Here is an 18,681-nt window from a genome sequence, read left to right on the forward strand (position 1 = left end):
GGACTGAGCTGATCCTATTTGAAAACTGATGTGCAAATGGTAGAGGTCTGTGTGAAGAGGCAGTGGAAACAAGCAATTTCCTTATTATTTCCTGTAGTTTTTGATACTGGGTGAAATAAAGAAATCTGTGCTACAGATCACTACCATTGGTCAGGTTCCCCTTCTCAGAGGCTTTGTGGTGAACTGTAACATCAGATTAGTTTCAGAGGTCTCGAAGGCAGTTGCACTGGTAAATCTGGTCTGGTGTAGGGTGTTTTCCCCCCCAAAATACCCAATGAGACACCAACCAGGGAGTTGCTGGTATAGACTGAAGAATTGCATTTGAATGGTGTAATAGCCAACTGGTTGATCTACCCATAGCCACAAAGGGTTAGCTGCAATTTCTGAGCTGGTCCGATTAGACTTTATTTAATGAGATACTTGATTGCATTACAAGGCTGCAGATCCCTTTGTTTGTGAAGTTCTCTCTTCTTTGCTGAGTTGTTTAGACATTACCATTACAGTGTTTAGGTGTCTGTAATCTGTTCAATGGGTCACAAATGTGCAACAAAGGCTTTTTTTTTTTTTTTTGAGTCAGTCTTTGTTGTTACAAAGGCTTTCATAGAGTTTATATTTTTTTTATACAGGAGCCTCATAGGAGAGAAAGCAAGGAATAGGCTGGAAAATAAAAAGCTCTTTCCCAGGTAGCATAATATTGTGTTACCCTTGAGTTGTATCACAGTGAAAATTACTAGCTAGGGAGTGTTATTAAAATATGATTTGATATCAATCTCATTATATGTTATGAATGAAAGCTCAAAGCGACGTGTTTGCATTCGCTGCCACTGAGGTGCCATTTCTGCTGACAGGCACATGTTGCGCCATTATCATTATCCTGCATTTCTTCATTTTCTAGGCACTATTGTGAGATACCAGCCAACTCTTGAGAAGGCTTCCAGCGCTGAGAAGCCTGGGTAGCCTCTTCCTGCTCTTCCTCAAAGGGAACTGGGTGCACGCAGCTCCTTGCAGGACTCAGCCTCCTCTGAGGAATAGGCAAGCAGCTCCCACTGCTCCAACTTCCTCAAAAACTGCTATTTCAATGTCAGTGGTGGCATTTTTTCCCCTAAACATTTGGACTCTGTCATAGTAACAGCTGCTTTTAGTTTTAAGTTTGTTTTCTCGTCCTTTACGTCCTAAAAATAATAACATTTAAATTTATTCTCTTCAAATGTTAAGCTCACGGTTTTTAACTTTCTGTAACTATAAACATTTGCGTCAGTAGCAGTTTGTGAGTTGCTTTGGATTTCTTATGCATAGGTAAATTTTTATATAGATTATTTTAAAAAAGATATTTGCAATAGCAATCACATGAATTATAAAGAAGAAGAGAGGCTCAGGACAACAAGAGGGAAAGCATCAAAACTAGCATTGCCAATCTCTTTTTAAAAATCAAGAAGCTAAAAATAATAATACTGTAACTAGATAACAGAGGGGATCAATGGTGCAGTTTTCTCTCTATAGATAACTTTAATCGGGTTGCCTGGGTATAAGTCTGTTTAAATAACTGCATGTTCAAAATCCTGATATTAACAGCTGAATATTTGATTGTCAAAGTCAATTCTAAAAGGAAAACGTATTTAAGACCCTTGAACATAGCCCTTAACAAATGTTAACAAATGCTATTTATATTACTATTATAATTGCCATATTTGAATGATGCTGGAAATAAAGTGGATGCAAAAATAGATGCTTTCCCAAGCATAACTGGTTGGTTACATACTTTGCTCAAAATAAGAAAAGTCTTAATTTTGCCAGAGAGGTCCAACGTTTCTTTTCAGAATGGTCTGATCAACAAGTAAATCACAGACAATCAGATGTAAGGAGACGTAAGAAGACGTGAGTCTTCTGCTTATATAAACGCAACACAAGATCTTCACCATGTCCATGAAAGGTGCTTTTCCACTAAAGTTCTGATTCTCGTAAATCTTTATTCAACTTGCTTTTATTTATAAGAAACCAGAACAACATCCTTATATAAAATTCTGCAATTGATTCATTTGAAAGAGGAAAAGAATATTTGTGTGATCTTTTGTGTACAAGTCTAAAGAAACAGAATTACTGTCTAGTAATATTGAAACTTTGCAATGAAGTTGAAACCTGCTGCTGGTGGTAGCTTTGAAATGGTACTGCTTGATGCAGGATGGCAGGATGGCTAAGGCAAAGTGTGTTCTACCATCCAGCTTAAGAACAAAATGTTTAATAAATGGATGGTGTTTATTAACCAGAAACTATACCTGTCCAAAGGAGAAATGCACAAAATATATACGAACTTATAGATTTCACAGACATAGAATCAAAGAATCATAGAATTGCTCAGGTTAGAAAAGACCTTAAAGACCATCAAGTCCAACCACAACCCAACCATACTGCTATATATGTATACATCAATATATATATACATATATACTAATATATATGTGTATGTATGTATGTATATTTATGTATATATATACAGACAGATATTTCACATCAGTTCATTCTCTACCATACTTTTCCCTTTTGTAAAGTAAGGGCATGAATCTTTGAATGTCACTTTAAGTACTGTTTTGCACAGAACTTTCTGGATTTTGTAATCCTGGAGAGAACTTTTCACCAATCATACAGTCATGGTTTGTTGTACATCTTCTTCTGGATCAGAGCTGCTAGCATTGGTTAATAGTAATAATTAGTATTAAAATAGCGTTTCTTCTTTTTAGAAGACTCATGACAAAATATTTATTTGATTATGCCTCTCCAATCCTAATGTTCTTTGAATGTTTTCAGTGATTTATGTAGGAGAACACTCTTGTCTTTAAAGTATAATTGCAGTTTTTCTTCCTGGTCTGGTGCAAGGGCTACAGATGCATTCTCTAAGATCATTACAGTACCTCAAATAGGCTAAGAGAGGCTTCTTTCTGATCAGCTCAATGTTCTGTATACTGTAGGAAATGAATAGTACAATTCACATAAATTTGCATTAATAATACTGAGTTCCTATCAAAGACTAAATATAATCTACATTTCAAAAAAAACAAAACAGTGTGACCAACATTTCTTCTGATAGGTAACCTACTTGAATGTCAGCTTTATGGCTGTTTGTATGTATAAACTAAAAACTTCTTTTTAAAGATTTGGGTTAAAAGCAAAAAGCTATGAACCCATCTAAGGCAGCTGAGGTCCCATCCTCAAAATATACCTGGAGGATTCCTACATTGCCCTGTGTTTTCACATCCCAGTTCACCTGTTTCTGCTGGCACAATACCAAGTTTGTCATATTCCCAGCGCAGAGCCAGCTCATACCTTTCAAGGGCTATTCACAAAAAAATCACAGAGTTCCTCAGTTTGGCAGGACCTTCTGGGTCCATCTGCTCCAACCCCTGCCTCAGAGGGCCACCAGAGGAAGGTACCAAGGGCCACATCCAGGCAGCTTCTGAAAGTCACCAGGGAGGGCAACCCATGGCCTCTGGGCAGCCTGCACCATTGCACAGGAGCAGTGCTCAGTGCTGTTTGCTCCAGCTGCGTTCTGTGCTAGCTAACAGATCCCCCATCATGCAGATGCTGTAAACCCATGCTTGTTTTTGAATTTGGAAGGTGACAGGATGGTAACCCTGACAGCAATGGGATTTCCCCCCACTTCAGTTGCTCTGCATCCTGCAGAGCACTTGTGGTGCAAGATGTATTAGGAGGGGGGGATCACATCAGCATGGAGACCTGGGATGACTATCTGTTGCTCCACACCTTCCGTTCCAGGAAGCAAATGTGTTTCCTGAGCTTGCACTGAGCCCTCAAGGAGTGGGACTACCGAACTGGTTACACCTCACTGCTGTAAGTTCATGGCTGGTTCAGCACTGGCAAGTTGCTCTTTCTCAGCTAGGGGGGACGTGTAAGACAATCAATCGTGTGGCTTGTGTGTGGATGATGGGTACAAATAATGTGCTTGAAATAGCAGCTGGCTTTCTGATAACGGGCTTCCCAAAGTGTGCTGAGTGTCATTAATAGTATTCATGTCTGCAGGTTGCTTGCCAGAAAAGGTAAGTAAATACATTTATCAGAATTCAGCACAGACAAGCATCAAAACGAAGCATGCAGAAAAGGTATGTGAAGAAAGTGTATCCACCTTGGGAATTTCAGGGGCCAAACCAAGTCTGTTCTGCATGGGCTGCTTCCTGGAGTGGCAGCCGATGGGCTGCAGACAAGGAGCGCACAACTGCTGGCAGCACAACCAACTCTATCAGAAGCTCTCTGCCTCTGCTCGGGCTGCATTCGGAGAACAGGAGCACCTCAAGAAAAATCAAAGTGGTGTTTTAGATCTCTCTACATAGCCACTGAGGCTTACGGGCCGTGCAACCTGAGACAGCACAGTGATGATATGTTTGGTATAAATCCAAATCATTCTGGCAGCGTGACTCTGCCTCCACAGAGAGTGGTGCTTGCATAAAAGCCATGCTCAGGTTACCTGTAGCTCTTATCTTCACACTGAAGTATTGTGAGTTACATGTCTGCTCTCTTTCTCTCATTTTCCTTGTCTCGCCATGGAATATGCTTTGGATCATAAAAGACCAAGGGAGAGAGAGGAAATATGTCCCTAAAATGGAAGCAAAATCTCATTCCACTACAGGTAGTGTCTATAACAATAACATTTTCATTGGCCATAGTAAAATTAGAAATCACTTCCTGTAATGCCTTCATCATTGAATGCAAAGAATGGCAGTCACCACAGTCTGGATTTGGTGCCTACAGCTTGACCATTCTACCCTTCTACATCCTGAGGGGCTCATCCCAAGCTTTTTACAACCTGGAATGTTCTTCCCAAAACTGCACTCCTTTTCTGCTCCACGCTTTTTCTCCTCCCTGCAGAACAACTTGACAGTGTTAAAAACCATGCCTGAAGAATGAAAGTTCCTGTGCTGACAGGAGATGTTCCCATGCCTTCCTTCACGCGAGCGTCTGAGTGCTAAGCAGTGAGTGGGCACCAGGGCTGGGCTGTGATACCGAGCCCAGCTGGAGACTGGCCACCAGTGGTACATCCCAGGGACTGATGCTGAGGCCAATACCGACTTTTCTCTTTTATGATGCAGACAATGGGACAGAGTGCACCCTCAGCTGTTCTGCAGATATGTGACACTCAAAGCCTGAGCAGGCACGGTCCTGAGCAACCTGCTCTGGGTGACCCTTCTTTAGCAGGGTGCTTGGACTGGATGATCTCCAGAGGTACTTTCTGCATGTGACTGTGTTTCCTGGAACAGGACATATGCAAAAAAGAGATGCAAAGCTGTTTGGCAAAGGGTGGAACTTACAACATAACACGCACTACATGCTCTTTGCCAGAGATGGGAATGTCTGCAGATGTTGAATATAGGACATTTATGGATTTTTAGTGTTGTCAGTAATTTAAGCACACTGGCAATATGGATATATTGGTTAGGGCCTTAAGTCACATCACAAATTATTAGGTACTTTCATATACTTTTGCATGTTTTTCCTTTGAACTGTTTTAGTTGTCAGAGACGCCTTTTGCAGACAAGAAAGTTGTAAGCAATTCCATTTTTTTTTTTTATTTCTTTTCAGAAAATACTCTGGTTATATTTAGACTTCAGGAAGAAAGGGCAGCAGTGAGTTAGACTGTTGATGTCTGTGTAATTTGCTTTATTCATTACACTGATAATTCTGTAGTCTTTTGCAACAGATTTACAAAACTCATTTATATGCAAACAATGCAGTTATAAGGACTAATTTGAGTATTTTATTTTAGCAGCACATGGCACATAAAATTTGGAACTTAGGCACCTCTGCCAGTCCAGAGTTTAAAGCCTAAGCGTGCAGGGAAATGGTGTGTCTGGTTTGGGGGTAGGTCACAGAACCAGGACAAGGAAAGTGGCAGCAGGGAGCCTGCCGTCCCTCTGGTTTGTGTCTGCTTGGCACAAGGATGTTGGCATGACTAAGACTCTACAGATTATCTTCTGCTAACAGTAAGCATGATCTGCTTGTTCAAGGATCTGAGATCCTTACAAATGTTGTTAAAGTGTCTCTTCAAAAGGAAATGGAGAAAATCTTCCTGCCTTCTTGAAACATGAAATGGCCTGATGGCTAAATCCAGAAGCACATTGGCATATAACACAGGCAACAGTTAGAATATGTATTTCTAAATCCACCAGTACAGACTCTAACAGTACATCCTAACTTTCTGTTCACTTGGCAGGCTGCATCTACCAAAACTCACCTACAATCACTGGAGCACCTAAATTTGTGATGCTGAGCATACATAGAATTACTGACAACTTGCCTAAGCTAACTGTGATTGCCTACCTCACCCAGCCTGGGATGCACAGACAGGTGACCAGTGCCTCCCAAGAGGCCCACCTCCATGGGCTTCCTCCTTCCTGATGATCTCTGCCACTGTGCCAGAGTGCTGGCTGGGATCATGAAGGGAGCAAGCAGAAGGAAATGTCCTCTGCACTGTGTAAGGAGGGAGAACCGTCCCCAGGGAGGCTGGCAGCAAATGGCTGCAGGGCTGCAGCAGAGTGCCCTTCTGATTTTTGTTAGTATTTGTTATGAAAAGTGTTAAAATGCATCTGAAAAATCAATTGTTGTTATGCTCCGTCTCATTTCTGAACTTTTTGAACTGATGCTCTGTAATGTGACAAGTAGCTTTCAAGATAAGGCACCTTTTTCATAAATGGAAAATGAAGAAAGAAATACAGCGTGCAGGGAGGGTGATGCTGTACAGAGTGCAGCTCCATTCTGCCCAGCACTCAGTTCTGGAGAGATTAGTATCATATTTTAATGAAATTGCATCACATTTTAATGTGACTTGTATGCATTAATGCAACCCTCGGCAGGAATGTGTCAATCTCAGAGGTGCACTGGGGGACTTAAAAGGGTCAGAACTCAGCAGCTGTCCTTCCATGTGGCACAGGAGATGCTGTGGAACCACCAAGGGTACTGCGGAGAGCTCGGACATCTTTCATCTGTTCTGAACAATATGGACATTTCTGGGGATTGGATGACCAGAAAACCTGCAAAAGCTGCAATCTCTTGCTGTTATCACTGATATTTTATACTCATCTGGAGTACTGTGTCCAGGTTTATGTTGATTTAGATGGGCTATGAGGAACAGGTTTTTTATAATCAGAGTGGTGAGGCACTGGAACGGGTTGCCCGAGAGGTGGTAGGTGGCCCCATCCCTGAAGGCTCTTGAGATCAGGCTGGGTGAGCTCTGAGCATCTGATGGAGCTGTAGGTGTCCCTGTTCACAGCAGGGAGTTGGACTAGATGGCCTTTGAGGATCCATTCCAACTCAAATGAGTCTTCCATTCGATTATTTCAAAAGGTCAATTCAGTTTCTTGTTTTCAGGAAATGTTCTCCTTAACACCTCCTCAAGCTCTTTTTAACCACAAATGAGTATATGAACTTCAACAGTGAGTGTCAGTCACCAAGAAAAAGGAAAAGCAATGTCTACAGACTTAAAAGCTCAAGCAGACCTTGTAAAGTAGAGGCAATTATTGCTACATACTTGCAGTTACTGAGAATCTGTCCAACCATCAGTTCCACCCATCAGCATTTTTCTCCTACCTGGCTTTTAGGGAATAAATAAGAATAGGAATTAAAAACTAGAGTAAAATATAAAGTAAAATAAAATTGAATCTTCTCTTCAGAATGCTCCACAGAATAAAACCTTTCCTTGGGAATATTACACTTCTTCTGCTGTGTAATTCCAGGGTGCTATTACACTTGTTTCAGATGACCTCCACCAAGCAAGAAGAAAGAGCATCTTCTTGCAAACCAAGATACAATTCATTTAAAATTCTCTGAGGGAAAAAGCTGTAGGCAGAAGAGACCTGGCAGGAAGTTTATATGCTATGGGTGTGAGATGTTCACCATAAAATGCACATCTAAATCCGGTGACCGCTTTCTTCCATTACTAGCACCGGAATGCACAGAAGCAGTTGCTCAGTGTGAAACAGCTCATGTGAGTAACAGAATGCAATTAAATTAACTGGAGTCAGGCACCCATGCCAGCTTTTCCTGTAGCACAGAAATGGGAATTACAGAGTGTCGTTGCTTAAAAGGATTTATAAGTAAGGTCTTGCATGAGAGCAGCATATATATTCCACGCAGTGATGCAAATATGTAGTGTGCCTATTCCTGAAAAGCCAGCAGTAGGTAGAAAAATAAATAAATAAATAAATAGGGTTTATCCCTCATTTTGATACACATTTCTGGAGCAAATCTAAAACAGCAGCTGTGATTTCACGACTCCCGCAGGACCCTGGAGAATCTCACATTCAGTCCTGGAGGATTTTTACTCACTTTGAAAGTGATGGTGATATAAAAAAATAGCTAGAAAGTGGCTTACTCTCCATTTTTATGGAGAGTAAGGCCATCTATTACTTTATTCCTCTGACCTGCAATTTTGCAGAACTCCAGGGCTGGCCAGAAGTCAACTGGAGGACCAGAAATGCAGTATCAGGGCTCAGTGTTGGTGGGCTTTTTCATTCCTAATGGAAAGGTGAGGAGTAATAGCTGGGCATCAAAGGCAGGGGGTAGGATTTAGGACGTGGATGACACACAATCATCTGAAGTTTTATTTCATTCCATAACACTTTAAAGCCCAAGAAATGGCATAGGCTAGGAGAGTAAGTGTCAGAACACATTTTTGAAATCAGCAATACAGCTTCTAAAGCAGTCTCTGCAAGCCATCTCCTTGCTGTGAAACACATGGGACCACTTTCAGCAGCACGTCCCCGTGCAGATACTGCCTGTGCTGGGCTGAACCTGGGCCCTGCTCCCTTCGCACCGCCTCAGGCAACGCTGCAGTGCCTGCATGCCCCAGGGCATCTCCTGGGAGCGTGGCCCTGCAGGTATGGCTCTGGCTGGGGACTTCTGCTGTATAGCACTGAGACATCCACATGCACACTCACGTGCATAGTCATCCTTCTGACAAGAAAAATGACATTATTTAGGATGAAAGGAAGGAGAATATTACTGTAAGCATGTCTCTTCTTGAGGGAAGGATGCAAGACTATGGTTGAAGGATGCAGTAAATCTAAATTTAGCATCAGCAGTAATGAAACAAAAACACTAACATGGCAAATAGGGCAAAAACTCAGCCTGGTGATGCTAAGTCATTAAAACATTTTTTGGTTGGTAACTTTCATAGAATCATATAATCATATAGGCTGGAAAAGACCACTGAGATCATCTAGCCCAATCACCAACCTACCACCACCATGCCACTAACCACGTCCCTCAGTGCCACATCTCCAGAAACACCTCCAGGGACAGTGACTCAACCACCTTCCTGGGCAGCCTGTGGCAATGCATCCTCCTGAGAAGATATTATTCCTAATATCCAACCTGAATGTCTCTACATTATGCCACTGATTTCAGTTTTTGGCCAGGTGCCACCTGGCGCTCTTGCAGCCAAAAAAAGCAGCTCCTTGTTGCACTCTCCAGAATTCAGTAGGAAAACAGCATGTGCTTCAACTCAGACACAGACTGCCATGAGCAGGCACAGCACTGCTTGTGGGGAACTGCACACAAATGAGGATGAGCTGCTGCTGCCACACTGGTAGGGCTTTAATCAAGGGCATGGGTGAGGCTGCACCTCAAGTACTGTGTTCAGCTTTGCACCCTTCACTTCAAGAAAGACACTGGAGTCTTAGAGTGTGTCCAGAGAAGGAGAGCAAAGCTGTGAAGAGCTTGGAGCACAAGTCTTATGGGGAGCGGCTGAGGGAGCTGAGATTGTTCAGTCTGCAGAAGAGGAGGCTCAGGGAAGACATTATTGCTCTCTACAATGACCTGAAAGGAGGTTGTGGTGAGGTGGGACTTGGCCTCTTCTCCCTTATAATGGTGTTAGAATGAGAGGTAATGGTGTTAAGTTGTGGCAGAGGAGGTTCAGGTTGGACATCAGAAAAATGTCTTCTCAGAAGGAGTGGTGAAGCATTGGCACAGGCTGCCCAGGGAGTTGGTGGAGTCACTGTCCCTGGAGGTGTTCAAGAAACGTGGAGATGCGACACTGAGGGATGTGGTTAACGGACATGGTGGGGATGGGTCAATGGTTGGGCTAGGTAATCCTAGTTGTCTTTTCCAACCTTTATGATTCTGTGATTTCAAGGGGTGTCTGTGGTGTCAAGGAGCACATCCTGCTTGAGGCATGGGCACCAAGTCAATGAGGAAAAATGCTGTGTCAGGAAACTCATGTTCACAGCAGAAGTTAAAGCTGGGAAATCCTTCACATCAAGATGAAGGACTCATGAATGGCTGTCAGACCATGTAAAATTGCATAATTCCTATAAATGTGAGATTGCAGCAAAAAAGAATCACAACATAACTGCCAGGCACAGTGAAGTAGATACAGCCGTCCACCCCCAGACCTTGGAAAAAAAAATAATTAGGCATCACTTATCCTGCTATCATTACTTTAGAGTAAAAGTCAAACCGACACTTTACAGGGGTGGTTTCTTTTTTAATTATTATTTTATTTTTGGTAAAATATGAGTGGAATATTTAAATGCTGTAGCATCGGTCTGCTCTTAGGTCACGGCTGTGGAAGAACAATTTCGGTGGTGAGATGTGAGGCCTTTCGGTCAGGAGGCCGAGAGGAGCGGGCTGCAGCAGGGACTGGTGCACGGCAGAGCCTCCCTTTGGGGCCGGTCCCCCTCAGTGGGGTCCCGCACACTTTAACCCTTCGTTTCCACACGCGAAGAGACAAACCGCGATGCAAGGCACGGCGTGAGCCCACCGGGCCAAGGCGAGAGGCCAGGCAGGGCACGGGGCACCCGACATTTTGGCAGCCCCGAGGGCCGCGGCCCCTCGGTCCCTTCAACAAGTGACAAGATGGAGCAGCGTAGCCGTTCCGACCCCGCCCGGCGGGGCCCAGCCGCACACCCCCGGCCCGGCGGGGCGGGACTGCGGGGCAGAGGCCGCGGTGCGGAGCCGCCCGCCCAGCGTGGAGCGGCTCTCCGCGGCCCGGCCCGCACCTGGCGGCGCCCGCCCCGCCCCACCTGCCGGGGCCGCCCGCGGCGCCCTCCATTGCGCAGCCGGCCGCCGGGGCCGGCGTCCCTCCGCGCCTCCCCCTCCCGCAATCCTTCCTCCGCTCGCCCCTCGCCTGTCCCCGGCTGAACCGGGGGGAGCCCGCCCCGCTCGGCGTCCCTCAGGCTCCGCCGCCTCCCCTCCCCCCGCGAGGCCGCCGCCCCTCCGCGCTGCCCGCCCGAGCCCCGCTTCCCCCCGCCTCCCGCCGCCCAGCGCGGGTCGCCGCCGCGCCCTGCCATGAGCGCCCCGCCGCACTGAGCAGCACGCGCGGAGCCATGCCGGGCTGGAAGAAGAACATCCCCATCTGCCTGCAAGCCGAGCAGGAGCGAGGTGAGCGTTTTCGGGGAGAGGGAAGAGGGGAGGAGGGCGGGCGGGGGGCTGCCGCCGCTGTGCCGGCGGTGCCCGCTCCCGGCCTGGATGGGCGGCCCCGCGCCTCCCACGGGCTCGACGGCGGCGGAAAGAGAGCGGCGGCAGGGGCGGCGGCGGCAGCGGGAGGTCGGGGCTGGATGGGCGCCGCGCCGAGCCTCCCCGCTCTGCTGGTGGCAACTAACTTTTGTCCGCCGCCGGCCCCCGAGCCGGGCTCCTGGGTGAGCCGCGCGGAGGAGCCTGCGGCACCCTCAGCGACTTCGTGGAACTTCCCGGCGTGGGGCAGCGACCCCCGCCCGCCCCCGTGAAGCGCCTCTGCTTTCGGGGAAAGGGGCCGTGCCTTTCGCGCATCCCCGGGGACTGCGGGGGTCCCCCGAGCCGCCCCCGGACCGGTGGCGACCGAGGGGCAGCCTCGGGTCTCCCAGCCCTGGCTGCGTGTTCCTTTGGCACCGTTCGGAGTAAGCTAAAGAAAAGGTGACTCGGTCCTCCCCGCAAAGAGGGCTTCTACCACCAGAGGTTATCACGGCACTGCCTTAGGGTCTGTCTGAGTCAGAGGGAAAAGAGCCGGTGCACCTACGTTTGGGAACTTCCAGGTCTGCCTGTCCTCTTCCACCTGCCTCAAATCCTATGTTCTGTGTGCCCTGTTCTATGGCAGCACATGAAGCCGTGAAGTAGGACAGTTGTTTTTTGTCTGTTGCCTTATTGAAGAGAAAGCTGTCCTGTTGGAATAGAAATTGACCAAAAAAAAGAGAGGAGGTTTGGTTTGCTCTGTGAAAGTGGTGTGCTCCTGCGCTGGAGGTGAACTGCCTCGGAGCTGTGCCCTGCTCCTTGCTGTAATTCCTGCCTTAAGGGGCGGCTGCTGGCAAACATATGACGTAATAAAAATAGTAAGTGAGGTGGGAGCAGGTATCTCGCCTGCGAGAAGCTGTGTTTTGTCTCTCTCTTTAGAAAATGCAGTCATTACTGAAATGTGAGGTTGAATGTCTTCATGTCAGGAATGTCTGTGCAGCTAAGGAATCACAGCAGTAGGATAGAAGACAGTTGTCAGAATGTATCAGATGCTTTTACAGATGGGGAAACTTTAAAAAGGGTCTAATCTGGATACGTCAGAAATGGGGAAGATTTTCTCCTTTCATTCTGCATAAAGGTTGTGTCATGAGCTGTGCCATGCAGGCTCGTCTTTGCTGGAAGCAAGCGGTGGTCAAGGCTTTGATGGGTCTAGTGCTGATTAGAACACCAATCTGTTAACTGTTCCTGTCTGTTAATATGTTTATTTAATCCTTCCTTTTCAGTTTGGAAGTGGATAGATTTATATTACAATAACGTTATCACTGTGATGCTTCTCATTGCTGTGTTTCTACTGTGCAAATACAAGAGCTCTTCTGTGCCTGAAGTAAATGATTACTTCCTGAAGTATGTTTCATTGCATATTGCTGTAGTTTAGCTAATAATTGAGCAGGGCTCAGTTACAAGAACTCTTCTTCCTTAGACTAAAAAAAATATGAAATGGTCCAAATTGTTAATCAGCACCAAATTTAATTGTCCTTGGGCATAAAGAGTAGATGAAATAAAGGCTTTCAAACTAGCCAGAAGAATGGCCAGTGCAGTAATGAATTGAAGGTGTATCTTTAGCTAATGTAGAAGTTTAGCATGGCATTGAGTTAAAAGGCAATTACAGATACGGTTAAATTCTGGTTCAGAGCCAGTTGTGCTAACATCCCCCTCTGCCGTTTCTGGAAAATATTTCCATTCCAATGCTCTGCAGAGCACTTGATGTGTGTTGTGCTATCGAGACTTCTGTGAATGTCAGTGCTGTTGTTTTAAACAGTCATCGAGTCCATCTGTCGATATTCTGTGATTTACATATGGAACAGCATTGGATATAGAACGAATACAGCTTACATTATAGAATATGCCACATCCCATACACCAGTGTGCTTATATATGAAGTATCCATTTATCTATCTCAGGTTCTGGTGGATATTGAATAATAATACATACATGGAATATTTTTGTTCAGTAACGTATAAGAAGCACTTCATGCATTATTTGGATTGATGTACGTGCAACCTGGCTGTTTAAGCAGTGTTTCTCTTCACTGCAAGGAGCTCATCTCTGTTGCACCCTGCAGTTGCCGGTAGGACAGTGGCAGTGCATCAGCTGTGTAACAGCCCAGCACCTCTCTGTCAGCTCGGTGTGGTAAAGGGAAGAGGTGGGAAAAAAAGTGGGAAACTAGTGAGTAGTTTAATAATCCTGGTTCATCCATGTGCCTTCAGCTGGCTCTCTTCTTCAGTCTCAGCTTGGTTGCATCTGCTGTCCACCTAGGTTTTCTCTGTTATAACAATGTTAGTGTGCAGCCTTAATTTCAAGTGCAGTTGTAGATATTGTAGCAGCAAGTTGGAATCAGAAAAGGAGAGGGTGCTGGAAGTGGGGAACAGGGAAGGAGAGGTTGGCTGTTGGCACAACTGATTTGTACTGACCATCTTTCCCCAGACACTTCTTCAGAATTCACTGTTCTCCTTCAGCCCTGTCTTGGGAGGTGTGCTTGCTGCATATGTTTCTATATAGAGCCGCCTGTGCCCCTGTCCCTGGCTGTGGGAAGGAGGATGTGGTGGGCACTGTGATGTGGGGCTTAGAGGTGGGTGGGTTTGCTAAAGCGGCTGTGGGGGCTGTGAGGAAAACTCAGAGTCAGGTGTATCCCCATGCCACTGTGGAATGGAAAGCTCCATTCCTACCAATGTTTTGTCTCCATCCAAAGCAACACAGTATTGCTTCGGGAACATCTCAGATGGCTACTGTGTCACCTAGTGCATCAGAAACATGACGCAGGCGCTGCTGCAGTTGCATGTTGCTGAATAAAATGTACGTGAAATTTCATTATTTTTATGGGAAGAGCTGTCAGGATATTGGAAACAGTGATACCACTGCATGGGCGTGCTGGGCGTGCTCTAAGCAGGGTTATTTTAGTATATCACTATCCTTGTTTGCTCCTTCCTTGCTTCAGAGTTTTTCTTCTGTGTTGAGTGCTTGCCTCAAAAAGTCCTTTGCTCAGCCCTTCATTGTAGTTCCTTCAAGTCCTGCACTGAAATGGAGGTTATCCAAAAGCTTGACCAAACAAGAATTTTGCTAATGGAAATTGGCCAGTTGTACTAAAATGGTGTAACAGAGAAGCGGTCAACACTGTTAATTCAGCTTGGCAAAAATTGATACACTAAGTGAAGGAGAACAGCACGGCATGTGCCACCCCCATATTCTGCATCTCTCAAAAAATGGCACAATAGGATTTATTTTTATTTGATGGCAATCTAATCCTGTTATAAACCACTGAAAACACTCCTTGAGGTGACATCTGAGCAAATACTTTGAGAAGAATGTTCCCAGAGTTAATTTTGCTCGTTATCTCTTCCAGTCAAGTTATATGAAGGTATTTTATGGAACTCCTTATTCAACCTTATAGCTGATCAAGTTTGACAGGAGTACGGAAAATAAGATTTGCATATTTTGTGTGTTCACTGAGGGGCTGCTTGGGATCCCTTAATGTACGTGGTTATTAATTATAAGAGTGCATGTAAGTATATACTTTGATCTTGATGATAAAACCGGGTTATTATTATTTAAATCTAGCATGCCTTCCATAGATGTTCTGCTTCTGTTCTCAGTACAGTAGCCTGGTTATTTTGAGGATGAAGGAAAGACTACATTTTTTATTTCCTGCTCATGCATTTATCCGTCTTAATTTCTTTTCATCAAGGAAATAAGTTGAAATTTAGGAAATGTTTTAAAGGAAACATTTTAAAACCCTGCACTCAAGGATTAAAGAATACACATTACTTTGTGAATCTTGCCTCAAATACAAAGACAGTGTGCTCTGATGGAAGATGTTGTGACAGCGCACATCTCTCTCTGAGCTCACTGCTGTGCGAGCTTGTCTGCTTATTTTAATCTGGGAGAGAATCATTTTCTCAGATAAGTGAGAGATACAGTCCCATTATTGGACTTAATTGTGTTATTGTGGCTTAGCAATTTACATCCGATCAAATGAGGCTGCTTTAGCAGGGGATATGCTTCATGCTCTTTCTGGATACAAGTTAAAAGAAAAAAAAGCTTATATTTCAACACAAAAGGATAAGAATAGCTGTTCGCTGTCTGTAAGCTGAGGCCTAATAGGGTAAGAGGAATCTCATCCTTCTTCGGCCTAAGTGGGACCTCAGAAGCTGAAGAAAACAAGCTGAAGACCCGGTACTTGCAGTCGGTTGACTGATTTGTAAACTTTGGGATGTCGGGAAAGTTGGGACTGGAAACCTTGCTCAAGGGCTTTCTGTGTTTCTTTATCTGTTGTCTCATACGCGCGCACTGGGTTTACGCGGGAAGGTTTTGATAGCCATGGCCTGCGGGGCTGCCCCACATCAGATCAGAGCAGCTCCAGCCGCTCCATCACGACCCCGTCGCGGCTGGAGCTGAGCCCCGAGCTGCGCTGGGTGTGCGCCGAGAGAGCAGGCTGAAGGGACGGAGTAACTGCTGTGAAACAGCAGCTGGGGGAGAGAAGAGAGATGTGAGACACGGCCCCGCAGGCACCGAGGTGAGGGCAGGAGGCGCCTCGGGCGCGGAGAGGCAGCTGCCTGCGGCCCAGGAGAGGCGCACTGAGGAGCGGGCCGTGCCCCGCAGCCCGCGGGCGCCGCGCCGAGCCGATCCCGATCCAGCGAGCGGCCGCGGAGGTGCCCGCGGGCAGCGGTGGATGCGGTCTGAAGGCCGCAGCGCGTCCGGCCGTGGCTACAGCCCGTGGGGAAGGGCCCGCGGTGGGGCGGAAGGCCGGGGAGCTGCCGCACGTGGAGAGCAGCGTGGGGCGGCGCCTGAAGGGCGGGCCCTGCGGTACGGAACCGTGCTGGAGCGGCGCTGGGAGAGCAGCGGCCCGTGGGAAACCCGCACAGGATGGGTTCGGGAAGGGCGGCGTGCCGTGAGAGGGGGGACGTGTGGAGCAGGGGTAGAGAGACCGAGGAGGAGGGGCAGATGTGTGCTATGGGCTGACTGCAGCCAGTGCTCGCTGTTCCTCTGCACTGCTTGAGGGGAGGATGAAGAAGAGGTGGATGGATGGGGGAAAGTTTTTAGCTTGCTTTTAGTTATCAGTGCACTATCCTGCTGTTAAGAGGCAACTAATTGCATTAATCTCCCTGTGCTGAGCCTGTTTCCTCCTGACAGTGCTTGGTGAGTGATGTCCCTGTCCTTGTCTCAACCCTTGAGCCCTCTTCTGTGGTGTTTTCTCACCCTGTTCTTTGAGGAGGGGCAGTGAGAGAGCGGTGTGGTGGAGCTCATCAGCCCACGAGGGTCAGACCACCGCAATGTGTCACATGCCTCCTGAGAATCAAATCAGAAGTCAAATGAATCTTGCACAGCTGGTCTTTCTTCACTTGATAGCCTGAACAGTGAGGAAAGTCACAGAATGGCCAGGGTTGGAAGGGTCCTCAAGGATCATGAAGCTCCAACTCCCCTGCCACATGCAGGGCCACCAACCTCCCCATTTAATAGTAGACCAGGCTGCCCAGGGCCCCTTCCAACCTGGCCTTGAACACCTCCAGGGATGGGGCATCCACAACCCCTCTGGGCAGCCTGTTCCAGCACCTCACCACTCTCTCTATGAAGAACTTCCCCCTGACATCCAACCCAAATCTTCCCTCCCTCATCTTCAAACAATTTCCCCTTGTCCTGCTGTCACTTACTGTTCTGGCTGAGTAGGATAAGGTGACACTCAGCACGCAGGGGACACAGGCGCTGCGATACTTTCTTCATTCCTTCTCTCAACCAGCTGGGACCACAGGGATGAGAAAGAGGCAGTGATTGCTCTCTTGTGTCCTTTTAGTATGAAAGGAATGGAGAATAAGCAACAACCATTTATATATTTGGTGATCTGCACAGACACATTAACAGCATTTTATGATCTGAAGTGTTAAAATAATTCAGAAACTTTCAGAATCTTCATGAAGACACAGTCTTTCCTGAGTGCTGAGAGATGACCATCTTCTGTGTCTGGATCATAAGCAGGTTTTTCCCTATACAGAAAAAAAATATGTGACATACTGTGATATACTGGCTGCATTTTTCTTTCTTTTTTTTATTTTTTTTTTACAAAAGCAAAACAGTTTTTGCTCATGTTCATTAAAAATGGAGAATTAGATTTGGTCTGGGAATTTGCTAGCAATGAGTAATGATTTATTGATGTGGCAGCAAACACTCCGGCTTCTCTCAAAGAACAGCAACATGTACAATTGGAAGCACTAATAATATTTGCTGATAATGGGCACGGTTGCTTTTGCAGGTGTCTGAGAGCTGTAAAGAGAATCGGCTCTAAACACAATTTCTTGATGAAAGAATTTCCTGTGCACTCATACTTCACAGGGAAGTGTAACCAAAAGCACAGTTTATGTTCCCTCAGTAATGCAGAAGCAGACAGCTTTCCTTGAATCTCAGTACATGCCTACTTAGCTCCACTGTTTTTTGTTTTTTATACGATTCAGAACTGATTGAGCTACACCACCAATACTCATGGTTCTCCACGAGGAACAGTCAAGAATGTGTTACTCGTGGCTGTAGTAGGCATGCCTTGATGGTCCACATTCCCCAAATTGCTCATATCTGATCTCTGTTTAATCCTGCTAGTGCCTACAAAAAAAAACAAAAAAACAAAAAAAAAAACAACAAAACAAAACAAAAAAACAAAGGGTGCACTGAGTCAGCACAGGGTCTTATGATCATGCCTGTGAAATCCAGTGTTGTTTGAATGTTCTACCTAAGTCATTTGTATTTATGTCTGTTGAAATGTCAGAGCACCATCTGTCCTGACTATGCAAAAACAGACTAATGAGATGTGCCAGCATTCTGTGTGGGGACAGTTGGGATCACCTGCTCAATATTTAAGTTTGGCAAGTTGAGTGTAGTGCCCTGTGAAATTCATTTGTGTTGGAGTATGTTGGTACCATTTATGTTGGATGCAAATAATCTTGATTACTGTGTCACCTTACTGATTTTTTTTTTCCTTTCTCTTCCCATTGGCACAAGCTGTACTGAGAAGCTGGGCAACACAAACTGTTCTGGCTTGTCCTATAGTGCGGCAGCCAGGTTTTATGGCTCTGAATTAAGCTGATGAGCTAATGCTTTTTATAAAGTCATTTTTGGTGCTATTTCTGCTTTTTCGCTAATTCTGCATTACAAGTTAGATGCAGTGTGCATTTGCAGAAGCAAAATTCTTTGCTTGCTGTTAAAATATTATAA

The 18,681-nt window shown here is 45.7% G+C and overlaps 1 protein-coding gene across 2 annotated transcripts in view; it reads left to right on the plus strand.

Annotated features, from left to right (window-relative positions):
* Nucleotides 1–11,327: 11,327 nt before the first annotated feature.
* GRIP1 (glutamate receptor interacting protein 1) overlaps nucleotides 11,328–18,681 on the plus strand; it is a gene marked incomplete at both ends in the record, with an annotated part of 306,122 nt that continues 298,768 nt past the window's right edge. For both annotated transcript variants that reach the window (XM_079548305.1, XM_079548298.1), the window contains one exon: nucleotides 11,328–11,382. In XM_079548305.1, the coding sequence (XP_079404431.1) occupies nucleotides 11,328–11,382 (55 nt within the window). The remainder of the gene's footprint in view (nucleotides 11,383–18,681) is intronic.

This window comes from Tetrao urogallus (assembly GCF_951394365.1).
Source record: "Tetrao urogallus genome assembly, chromosome: 1".
Lineage (NCBI taxonomy): Eukaryota > Metazoa > Chordata > Aves > Galliformes > Phasianidae > Tetrao > Tetrao urogallus.